Consider the following 11,857-nt stretch of genomic DNA (forward strand, 5'->3'; position numbering starts at 1 on the left):
AGCCTGCAGCAGGGGAAGAGTAGCAGCACTGGAAACCTTCTGGACAAGGATGACCTGGCCATCCCGCCCCCTGACTATGGCGCATCTTCCCGGGCCTTCCCCACCCAGACGGCTGGCACCTTCAAGCAGAGGCCCTACAGTGTGGCTGTGCCTGCCTTTTCCCAGGTGCGTGGCAGGGGCCTGGGTGGATGGAACTGTGCGCTTGGCCTGCAGCCCTACATTGGGCTCCATTTCTCAGTCTCCACTGAGGGACCAGATAGCAGCTGGGTCTCTTGCCTGACTGGCCTGGGGTGAGAGCTCTGGGGCTTTGGACTTGGTGCAGACCCCTACTGCATCCACAAGGTGGCCGCCCCACTTGCCAGGCTCCATCTGTCTGATGACTTAGACTGGGGATCAGCCCATCCAACAGTGTCCTTGACCAACTACACACAGCTCGCTGCCCTGCCCAGGGGTGCAGTGTGGGCTGGGAAGTGCTGACCTTGAGGTAGACCTGGCCACCATCTCTTGGGAGAAGCCTGGGAGTCAGGGAGGACTTAGCTCCTAGGAGCTCCTTCCTTGAGAGCCCTAGGGCTTCATATGTCATGTCCAGGTGATGATGTGAGCACCTGCTGCTTGGGGCCCTGGATGTGACCAGAACCTTCTAGTCAGTGAGACCCTGGGGCTGGGTCCTTCAGTACTGGGAGCCAGAGGTGGAGGATCAGGGCTTGGGTCCTAGGCCCTGAGTGTGGGCCCTGGTGGTCTTGGGGTCTAAGTTGGGCCTGGGTGTGAGAGTGTGGTCCCACCTTGCTCTGTCCAGGAGGGCTCATGGGGTTGGAAAGGTGGAGCCCCCCATCAACCTGGGAGTTTTTAGCTGAGGTTCTGGTTTGGGGATGTTTGTTTGCTGTGTCTGTGAGGTCAGGACCAGGCCAGCAGCCTTGCCCCAAGCACCAGTCTCTAAGGCTGGGCCTCAGGCATCGGGAAGGAGAGAAGAGAGCCTGATTCTTTCCAAGATTTGGGCAGCCTGGTGACAGCCCAGGTGTTGACCCGACAGGTGAGGTGTCCCCACATTGAAGGCATGAGCTGAGGCCACAGGAGGCTCTTCAGAGGCTCCTCTGGGCACTAAGCTGCTTCTCACATCCCAGTCTCTGGGTCAGTTTTAGTGCTGGGAAAGCCACCCTGATGCCCACCACGCAGGTCAGGCTGGCAGAGGTGTGGTGGCAGTGCACAGCCAGCCACAGGCCCCTACCTGGGCTTTTCCTTCTGGGCAACATCACCCTCCCAGGGTCTGGGACATTGCACATGACAGGCTTCCAGGAAACTGCAGGTGGGGCCTAGGGGCTCAGGGGTATGCACCCCCAGGGGCAAGCACAGGATTTGTGAGGGGCCTGCAGGTGCTCTGCCAGGGCCTCAGCTCTCTGCGGTGGGGGTTGGGGGGGTTGGTTGGTGGTGGTGTTCGCACGGGAGGTCTTAGGTAATCTCTGGAGTGGGTCACCAGCACACACACAATCCAGTCGCCACTGGTCTGATCAGGATGTGTCCCAGTTCACTTGGTAGGTCACCACTTCATGCCTGGGGACCAAGGGCTCCAGAGAGGTCCCTGACTACTGGGGCTGGGAAGCAGGGGAGGGGTAGTCTTCCCAGAGAGTCTGGTGTGAGCCCCACCGAGGTAGGATTGTCCATTTGCACAAGAGGGTCGACTTTGGGTCCAAGGTCCCCCAGCCTGACCTGTCTCTGCCTTTGCTCCCCAGGGTCTAGACGACTATGGAGCGCGGTCTGTGAGCAGGTAAGGGGCATGTAGACCCATCCTTGGGACCACGAGTGGGTGCATCAGGGTCTGGGTGGGGACAGGCCCCTCTCTTGGGACCTCCAAGGGCAGCTTTTCTTCCTTTGGGGCCCAGCCTGGCCCTGTGCCTCCTGCCAGAGCTGCCCCCCCTTCCCCTGGGGTTCATGCGCTAACCGAATGGAGCAAGGAATCCTCTGACCCCTGCTCCTTCTTCCTGGAAGCTAGGCCCCCCCTGTCCACCTCTGTTGGGCAAGGGCAGGCTTGGGGAGGGCGGCTCGCCCACTACTGGGCTTCATCTCCCCAGAACCAGCTAAGGCCAACATCGATGGCTGGGGGTTGTGGCCTCTGCTCCGCCTGGGCTTATCCTGGGCTTGGCTGGCTGATGGAAGCTGCTGGAAAGGACCATTGCTCGGCGGGCATGTGGCCTCTGGCTGGGCAGCAGGGTGCAGCCGGGCAGCTGTCCTGTGCTTTGTTTCACAGCGGCAGCGGCACGCTGGTGTCCACAGTGTGAGGACGCTGACCTCGGGCAGCTGCTGCTCTGAAGAGCTTCCGCCCCCTCCCCTTGGTCTCCATCCGTTTTCCTCCTCAGCTCTCGCTGGTTTGTTCTTGGGTTGTTTTTCTTTTCCACCTGCCCCCTGCCTTTTGGTTGGTGACCCCAGACTCTGTGATCCCCCAGGGTCCATGGTGCTGCTCCATCCGCTCCCTGTGTTTACACACCCTCCTCCACCGTGTGTCCCCAAGCCTTTCGAGCAGAAATTGCCAGGCAGGGCCTGCCAGGGCGTGCAGGGCACCCTCAGCCCACCCCTGGCATTCATGAGGCACTCACCCCTTTTCTAAGGCTCGCCGCGAGCCTGGTCTAAAGTTTGAAGAAAAAGAAAAATCCTTAAAAAAAAAAAAAAAAGTTGAAAATCAGGAAAAAGGACTCTTTTTTCCCTGAAAACACAAAAACAGATATGCATGGACTCCGGTGTACGTACTGTTATTTGCATCTGACTTCCCCGGTGCGCTGGCGTCTGTCAGGACAGGGAAGGTACTCGGGTGAGGCTCTCATCCCAGGGGACCCAGCCCACTCTGGCCCCTAGGGAGGGCCAGGTGGAGAAAGAGGGCATGTGGCAAGCTCGGGGGGCCTCCTGAGGAAGCTGGCTACTCCTGTGAGGGAGGCCGCGGTCCCCGGGCCCCTGAGGGCTTTGCCCTCCAGACACTGCAGGATGGGTGTACATAGGCCATGGTGGCACCTCTGCGGCAGGGTGGCATCACCCACGCAGTGTGCTGGTGGGACAGGGTCGGGGCTTGCGCTGCCCGGCCGCACACGGACATTCCAAAGACCTCCAGAGACCACCCCCACCCCCACGTTTTTTGGAAATCGTTTCTTTAACCAGCCTTGTGAGGGCACCCGGGCTGCCTGTGGCCAGCTGGCTGCATGGGGCAGGGTATGGCAGCCAGGCCTGGTCAGGCTGGCCTGGGGGGGTGGCTTTGGACACGCCGCTCCCACGCCTCCCTGCGGGGAAGCCGGCGGTCCCTGCCCGGTTCTTCCTAAATGCTCTCATCTTTTTGTGTGTCTTGGTGACTTTAGAAACAAACACACTGGACTCAGTGGCTACTGGTATTGTCTCTTCACACACTGAATTCTGGGGAGCCGAGTGACGGGCACAGCCCGGCTCAGCCCTGCCTGCCGGCGGGAGCCCCTTGTGAAGCTGTGATGTGATTTAGCAAAACCCTCCCGCACACCTCCCCGTGGACTAGGATGTGGCTGGTAGTGTTTGTGAGAGACGCAACTCAAGACACAGACAGACCCGTTTTATACTAAGGAGAAAACAAAGCCAGGACCGGGACCTTATGTAAAGAGAACCTTCTGTGTTGGTGTTCTCATTCTGCTAAAAGATTTCAAATCCAGGGGATTCCATGCTCAGTGAATGAATGTAGACACAAAACAGCAAAACTTGTATGAAGATGTAAAGTGCTGAAAATAGTTTTTCCTGTTTCCTTTCCTTTTTTTAAAAATCTGAACTGTGCCCTGTACTGCGGTTACTTGTTTGAATAAAAGTTTTATTTATTGCATCGAGTTGGGTTTGGAGCGTCCTTCCAGTTCCTGATGTGTGTCCAGGGCCATGGGGGCCAGGCCCCCTTTGTCACGCATCTGCCCAGTCTTTGCAGTACGCCCAGCCGTCTGCCGCAGTCACCTGGGTTTGCAGACAGCGTGGCCAGTGGGGCTCCCTCCAGGCTCCCTCCAGGCCCCCTCCAGGCCCACAGAGAGAGGCAGACGCTGCAGGTATCCTCGGGGGCTGGAGCCCCAGCCCTCCACTGGTGTCTTGTGTTCCAGGGCTCTAGGTTTCTTCCTAGTGGCCTGTCCCGGGCCTCTGGTGCCCTCCACCTTCTGCCTGGCCTCTGCCCCCCAAGAGTCCTCAGATCCACTCTTCCCCACCTCCTCCAACCGAGCCCTTGTGTTTCCTTGCAGTGCCGAGGTGGAAGTGGCCCGATTCTGAGCCGCCCTGACTAGAGTTAGTAAGTTGCCCTGGTTTTCTTGTACCGGTCAGTCTGCCTCTCCAGCGACTCTGGCCTCAGCCACGCAGCCTGGGTGGGGACAGCCGGGCTGTCTGGCGGGGCCAGGGCCCTACCAAGCCTGCCTGTGCTCTGGGCTCTGGGCCTTTGCCTGCACTGCGGGCTTGTGGGTCTTCCTCCGTCCTTTTGGAAGCTTGTGGGTCTGGCTATCTGCTCTCTGGTGTCCCTTGCTGCGGGGTTGTTGTTCTGGCCCTCTCCTGCTCTGTGGGCCCTTCAGCTACAGCCAGAGAGAGACCCCAGTGAACATCTGCAGGTGCACCTTTCCCACCTGACGATGCAGTGCCTGGCTTGGGCTCCTTCAGGTGTGTGTTCCTCTTTGGGTGGTGCCTGGCTGGTGGGTGTGATGGCCCAATGGGGGCTGCAGGGTTGGTGTGGGGATCCTGGGGACAGCCCCGGGAGCCCCACGGGCACCTGAGCACACGTCAGCTCTGCTGGGGACAGGCAGACATGGGATCTGCTGCCCAGTCTGACCTCACCTCTTCTGTGCCCCCCACATGGTCCCAAGATGCTGTGCCTGGCTGTTTAGAGCAGGCCCTCGGCCCTGATGAGCACCCCCTGAGCCCATTTCTGGCGACAGTCCCTTTCAGTCTTGGGGAAGCAAGCCCAGGCCTCCAGCCAGGCAGGGAGGAGCCGTACCCTCTGCTCCTATGCCTGGGTCCGGCCAGGCCCTGTTGCCCATCTGTCCTCACCCCAAAGAGAAGGTGCTGTCTCCTGCCCTCCCACCCCCTCACCAGTATAGGAAGGTTGCTCAGTGATGCCAGTGCCTTTGTCCTTTAGAAAGGGCGGTGGTCACTTTATCTCCTGGTAGTCACAGCCATGCATCCCAGCCTGTAGGCAGCCAGACCACAAGGCAGGCCTTGGACTCTTGGTATTCTGTTGCCTTTCTGTTGTTGAGAAGCAGCATGAATTCTGGAAAGTTCTGTCAAAAAATGCTCCTGGGACTTGGGGACAGGGTGGATAAAATTGCCCTTGGTTGGCTTTGGCTCCCGTATACCTTTGAAATGTTCTCTCTGAGAGGCCTGCAAGACCCCCCACCTCACTGCTCCCTGGGTCCTTCTGAGTCAATTGTGGGCTGTGTTGTCCTTGCCGCGGTGAGGCTCAGGAAAGGCTGAAGCCTCAGGGAGGCTGGCATGGCCTCCTGCTGGACCACCTCCCTTGATGTAGGGCAAGACATGGGGCAATAAGGCTAGTCCCAGCACCACCTCACAGCACCAGGAGCTGGTTCCCCATCTTACTTGGTCTAACAATTCACCTGAGGCTGGGAGTATCGAAAGCCACTTGTGGCTAGTTGAGGGATCCTGCTTTGTCCCAAGCTTAGGGGGCTGGGAGGGGAACTCAAAATGAGAGTAAAGAGCTGAGCATCCACTCTCAACTCAATTCCAGAAGGGCCAACACTCTGTGGGAAAAATGGTTTACGTGGAGAAGATAGAAGTCAGTTGCTCTCTTACATCTCCTCTCTGTTCTAAGGATCAAAACGTGCTTTGTGATGACTCGGTTTGTTCTCAGATCTCATACAAGTCGTTGGTTCGGAAAACAACCCTAGATGTTCCCTTCAAGTCTGCAGTACTCTTAAATTTTGAGAGACTGAAATGGAAACCTGCTTGACACTCTTCCGTGCTGTGTGCTTTTGCTGGGGTAGTGGGAATGGGACCCCTGTGACACAATGAGAGCTGCTGTGGGTGGGGGAGAGGTACCCCAGTCCTGTGAACCCTGAGCCCATACCAGTTTCCCTGACCTGCGCCTCTAGCCATGGCTGGCCCTGCAGCCTGCCCTGCACTGGGAATGGGTGTCTGTTCTGTGCGTAAAAACCACCGGTCTTTCCTACGTCCTGCGCAGGAGCCTAATGGGCTGCCCTTGACAAGGAAAGAGAACTTGGTTCTCTGTGTTCCCAAGTCAGAGCATCTGGCCCTCCCGATAGGTCCCAACAGGTTATACAGCCTCTGCCTCCAGGGTGCTCACACTTCTGGATGTTTGTTATTGACTGACCGTTGCTGTGCTTGAGACTTGCTGGTTGAGACACACTGGTTTTGACTCAGTGGTTTGTAGTGATTATCTGCCCTAGGTGGTGTTCAGAAGGAAGTGGAGCCTGGGTGTGTCCTCTGGCAGGAATAAGTGTTGCTGGGTCCACTCGGTGGCACACAGGCTCCCAGCTTCCCAGAGACAGGTACACACAGATGGGAGACCTCAAAGTGACGTTGGGTCCCGCATTTTGTCACATTCTATTGCCTCAGTGTTAGGCCCTGGGCCTCCTGCATGGGACCATACAGGCTGTTCCTGGGTGACTCATGAATATGTCTTCCACAGACTGTTCTGGAGGGTGGGACGCTGCCCAACCTGGCCCCTCAATGTGGGCCTGTGGCCTCAGCAAGTCTCGGGTGGGGCCCCTGGCCTGGGCTGCCAAGGTGTACTGCCCCTGAGGCCCTGCTGCCTCCTGCCTGCCTCCCTAGCAGGCCAAGGCTGGTCACAGCATCTGTGGCTCCTCAAAACCTCGAGGTGTGGGTGACTCAGTGTGTTCCACATGCTCCCTCTGTTCGGAGAAGGAGAAACGAAACGTGTGGGTTAGAGAACAGAGACCCTCTCTGGGCAGAGAACTTTCTAGCCCTGCCGGACCCCGTCTGGTCCTGGCGAGAGTGGTTTTGCCACCAAATATTTCTGATGGGAATCCAGCATGGGTCAGGGCAGGAGTAAGACCCTCTGGGCCATGCTGTGTGTGGCGCTGGTCTGTGTTGAGCCGTTCTCCCATCCCTGCTCTTTGCTCTGTCCCAGGTTAAACAGAAAAATCTGCCCCCACTTCTGATCTCCCCAGGACCTCCCCTGTCCCAACCCTGGGCCTAGGGATGGATGTGGGCCATGAGGCCCTTTCCTGGAAGTTAGTTTCACCAGGGTGGGAGGCAGGGCGTGGGCACTCAGGGACTGCTGGAGGCAGCCATCGCCAGTCGCAGCAGAATCCTCATCCTCAGACTCCTAGGCAGCCCTGCCTGGGCCATATGCGAGGGGGTGAAGCTTGCCAACGCAGATAAAAGCCAAGAGAAGCCAGGACGGTACAGACCCTCAAGCCCGGCGGAGTCGAGAGTGGCCTTTATCCTGGGGCCTGATTCAAAGGCTAGCTGATGAGTGGCGTCCGTGTTGCAGGATGGGACGCCGTCTGGGCGTGGGAAAGCCACCCATTGATCTAGCAGTCTCCACTCCGTGATGTCTCCTGTTAAAAACTCACAGTCCAAAGTGTTTCAGTTTTTTAGAAAATGCAAAGTCCTCATGAAAACCTAGGGAGATGCTCTAGCCCACATGCTGCCTCCCGGGCACACTGGACAGGGCTCCTGCCGCCTGTCCCCGTGGGCTCCCTCCCGGCCTGCCCGGGCTCCTGCAGACCCAGCTGTGCCAGAGGTGACTCCGTGTCAGGTAACAGCTCCAGAGCCGAGCACAGCTTGGCCGGAGTGCAGTCCTGTCCCTGCTGCGTCTTCATGTCCACATGCCATCTGTGCTGTGTCTCTTGGAGCTGCCTGACATCCCCCATCCTGCTGTCCTGTGTTGTCCCCATCCGGAACAAAGAGGAGGCTTTTTGAGGGCCAGGCGAGGCTGCCTTTCTCATCTGTATTCATCTTGTTCCATTTCAACTTCTTGTCTCTTGAGTCTTATCTGTGCATCAGCTGGGGCCCTTGGGGATGTGGGGGGAGGGCACAACTCTCCTGGGGGGACAAGTGGCTGAGCCCTCAGCAGGGGAACTACCGTCTGGCCCGGGAGGCAGTCAACCCCTCTGCAGGGCCCATGGGCTTCCCTGTGGGTGTCAGCCGTCGTGTCGCGTTTCTGTGCTTCCGTGTGGACCCGCGTGTCTGCAGCCTGCCTTCCTGCAGATGCTCACGGCTGGGCTGGGTTTGTGTGCTGTGCCGAGCCATATCCCTGGGGGTCGGCAGACCAGTTCTTGGGCCTGGCAGGGGGGCTCAGCAATAGGTGTGGACGCTGTTGGGGACTGTCTCAAGTCCTGAGAAGGTGCTGGCTCCCAGCCTCCGCGTAGTGGGTGTCCGTCCCTCACCTGGGAGGGCTAACAGATCGGTGTGGGGGTGCCCTGCCTTGCCTGGAGCATGATGGGTGAGCAGAGGGTGGTGGCCCTACCCCTGAACCCCCAAGCAGCCTCCATTGCCCATGGACTCTGAGCCCTAAGGCTGGGCCATCAGGGACCTGTGCTGGGCTCCCAGGGGCATGGGGCAGCCCAGGTGGTACAGCTTGTCGAAGTACCTGCCCCAAACTAAAACTGCTCTCTCCCCCCTCAGGAACCCCTTCGCCAACATCCAGCTGAAGCCGACGGTGACCAACGACAGGTCTGCCCCTCTTCTCAGCTGATGGCCACATCTGCATCGCTGCCTGTCTAGCCACTCTGCCCCGCCCACATACGTAGCCTATTTTGTGACCAACTGTGTGTTCCTGTTGAGAGAACATCTAAGCCCCTCGCTGCCTGGCCTCACCCCACTTCATTCTGGCCTGGGCTGGACCTTGGCTGTTCCTGGGTGGGGCTTAGGCTGGGGCACTGGCCCCTGAGGGGCTGAGACCCACTGGCTGTGCCACCTGGGGCTAAGAGCCCACCTTGCCAAGGGCATGAGCCTCTGGTCATGTGGCCATGGAGCTGTGGCGTGCCCTGGAGTCAGGGGAGGACGTTTAGAAAGCTGGTGACTGGAAAGGGAGCCCAGCTCGCACGTTGCTTTCCACTCACGTCTGGTCAATAAACAGGCTGCCCCACCTGCACCAGTGTGTGATCTGTGCGCCGAGCATGGGACTGGGAGATCCACTCTCTTGTTGTAAGAGTAACTTACCACAAGCATGGAATTCCCTGCACGGCTGCCTGGGGTGTGACCCAGACCCTTCCCCTCCCCCCCCCCGTGGGGATCTGCTGTGTCTCAGACTCCCACAGCCAGTTTTGGGAGGAACTTCCAGCCTCTCCCACCAGGCACCAGTCTTCTCCCTGCCTGAGCTCCCGCCCCTCTCCAGAACCTTGAAGCTAGGCCTCCTACTCTTCTCGTCTCCAGGGCGGGGGTGGGGGGTGTCAGGTGCTGTGGCCTGGGTCACCCAGCAGCATGCCCGTTGCTAGGTGGGCATTTTCCTGGACTCTAGATTCTGCCCCAGGATTCCTGGGTGGTCTCCACACTTCAGATGCTTCCTGTGGAGACTAGGGTCCTCTGTTGAAACATGGGCTTTTGAAACCATCATCAGACCTGTGCTCCTCGACATTTGTGGACAAAATAAAGCATGGTGACCTTTGTTAGTGACAGTAGTCTGTATCTGAGGAAAAGTCTCCAGCAAAGTTTATTCCTCCAAGACCCTCTAAGGAGGGCCATAGGACCCCCAACCTGCCTGCAGTTGCCCACACCCTGGGACAGGAAGCCAAGGGACTGGCAGGTCAGGTGGGCACTTGAGCTGAGCAGCAGCCTAGGCCATCGGAGTTGTGCATGGGAGGCCCACTTTCTTGCCCCCTACCTCCCACCAGGCTGAGAGGCACATCCCTGGGAGGCAGGAAAGAAGCTGCCCTGTGAGGCCTGAGGGTCACCCTCTTCACCCCTTTCTGGCAGGGCCATCTTTGAGGACAGGAAGAGAAGGCTGCAGGGGTCTGCAGACCCAGCCAGCAAAGTGGGGCCAAGACCCTGTCTCCTCCGCCAGGATGTGCCAAGGACAGTGGGGAGGAGAGAGGCAGCCTCCCTCCTGCCTGTCCCCCATCGTGGCCCATCTCCCCCCTTACCCAGGACTTTATCTGCTGACCCCAAAAGAAAAAACACACTTCACACAAAGGCTTTCTTAGCTTGATTTCTCTTAAAAAAACAAACAAAAAAGGAACAAGAAAATCATTGCACCAGCATCCTAAGCCTCAAACTAATTTAAAAAAAAACCACACAAACCCAAAACAAGTCCCCCCACCCAAAGCAACAATAAACTTTACATCTCTTTGGCAACAATAACTTAAAATCATCCCACTTCCATTCGCTCCAGCAACAGCAGTTACAAAAATATTCCCTGTGCTTCCCTGCCCCCAGTTCCACCCCTTCCCTGTCATTCCCTCTGCAGGCAGGAGCCCCCAAAACTGCAGGGTGCAGCCTCACTTTCCTTTGGCAGCTGGGGCCCTGGGCCAGGCAGTGCCCTGCAGGAGAGCTGCCTGCACCGCCCTGCCGAGGGCACCTCTAGAACAGGGCCCAAGGCGGCAGGAGTGTGGCCCGCAAGCCCCTCATCTTTCTGGCTGCCCACCATGGCCCACCCACCCACAGCAAGACCCAGGGGAGAGCAGCCATTATCTGTGGGGAGGGGGGCTTATGGGTTGGGCTGAGTCAGTGAAGGGGAAGCCGCCAGACTGTGGTAAGGGCAGGGATGTGAGCTCAGGGACCACTCCTTGCCCTGAGCGAACCCAGAAAGGGGGTTGGGGCGGGGGGGGAGGGAGGCTCACAAGCCTGTTGCTGTCTCAGGAGGCCCGGGCCTTGCCCAGACTCTGGGCACAGTATCCTGTGAGCGCACCGAAGGAGCCAGCAGATGGGTATGCGGACCCCAGGGCTGAGAGCAGGTCCCCAGCCTCAGAGACCAAGCAGTCCAACAGCAGCACTCATGGCAAAAGGGCAGCTGCAGGGTTGGGGGCCACCCAGGCCCAGAGGTGAGGCTCCTCTTCTGTGTGTGTATGTGTGTATGGATGCCCACGGGCCCACAGGGGCTCCAGGCATCTAGCAGCAAACTCAAGTGTCCAAGATAAATTCTGCAGCATGGGGCCAGCGTTCATGGCCAATCTACCCTCCAGGGGCCTCTCCTGCCTGCTTCTCCAGGACACTGCGTGGAGCACGGGGACACTGGAATCTACTGCCGACAGCCACGAGGACTGCAGGCGGTCCCCACTCATTCCCGGTCACCGTCCTCACTGCTGCTCGGCAGGTCTCCAGTGATGCCAGCCTCCGAGGGGTGAAGCTGCCTCAAGCCTCTTTACTCCCGCCCGCGGCACTCGCTGCAGGGCCTGGCAAACAGGATGTCCACCTGAGTGTGTGGGGTGACACCTGGACACAGGAGTCCTGAGACACCCAGGGCCCCCTGCCCATGGCTCCCTGGCTCACATACAGGCCAGTGACTGGGGGGCTGTGACTCTTGAGCCCCTTCGCTCCAGTAGGTCTGTCTGTGTCTAGGTGGGCGATAGACCCATTTCCCTCCCCCGAGTCACTTGGACCCTGGTCAACAAGGCTTGACAGATGCTCTCAAATTCCTTTTTTTTTTTTTTGAGTTGGAGTCTCACTCTGTCACCCAGACTGGAGTGCAGTGGCCGCTCCCGGCCACCACAGCCTCGACCTGCTGGGCTCCGGCGATCCTTCCGCCTCAGCCTTCCGAGTAGCCAGAACTACAGGCATGTGCCACCACAGGCATGTGCCACCACAGGCATGGGCCCGGCTGATTTTTTGATTTATTGTAGAGATGAGGTCTCACCTGCCCAGGCGGGTCTCGAACCTGCGGGCTCAGGCAATCCACTCACCTCAGCCTCCCAAAGGCGCGGGATTACAGGCTGAGCCACCGAGCCCGGCGAATCCA

The 11,857-nt window shown here is 58.7% G+C and overlaps 1 protein-coding gene and 1 long non-coding RNA gene across 6 annotated transcripts in view; one reads left to right on the forward strand and one right to left on the reverse strand.

Annotated features, from left to right (window-relative positions):
• Nucleotides 1-9,058, forward strand: part of BAIAP2 (BAI1 associated protein 2) — an 82,181-nt gene extending 73,123 nt beyond the window's left edge. For 2 of the 5 annotated variants that reach the window (XM_008050488.1, XM_021708791.1), the window contains 3 exons: nucleotides 3-165; nucleotides 1,728-1,762; nucleotides 8,590-9,058. In XM_008050488.1, the coding sequence (XP_008048679.1) occupies nucleotides 3-165; nucleotides 1,728-1,762; nucleotides 8,590-8,659 (268 nt within the window). In that variant the 3' untranslated portion in view covers nucleotides 8,660-9,058. Of the gene's footprint in view, nucleotides 1-2; nucleotides 166-1,727; nucleotides 1,763-2,242; nucleotides 3,825-4,217; nucleotides 4,265-8,589 lie in introns of those variants that run through there. The other 3 variants (XM_008050491.1, XM_008050490.1, XM_008050489.1) reach the window with 3 other exon arrangements.
• A 1,037-nt stretch (nucleotides 9,059-10,095) lies between these two features.
• Nucleotides 10,096-11,857, reverse strand: part of LOC103251870 — a 2,565-nt gene continuing 803 nt past the window's right edge. Inside the window, exon 2 of the long non-coding RNA XR_503750.1 lies at nucleotides 10,096-11,294. This is a non-coding gene — a long non-coding RNA (uncharacterized LOC103251870). The remainder of the gene's footprint in view (nucleotides 11,295-11,857) is intronic.

The sequence above is a fragment of the Carlito syrichta genome, unplaced genomic scaffold, assembly GCF_000164805.1.
Source record: "Carlito syrichta isolate Samal-C Ts95f unplaced genomic scaffold, Tarsius_syrichta-2.0.1 Scaffold148020, whole genome shotgun sequence".
In the NCBI taxonomy this organism is placed as follows: Eukaryota; Metazoa; Chordata; class Mammalia; order Primates; family Tarsiidae; genus Carlito; species Carlito syrichta.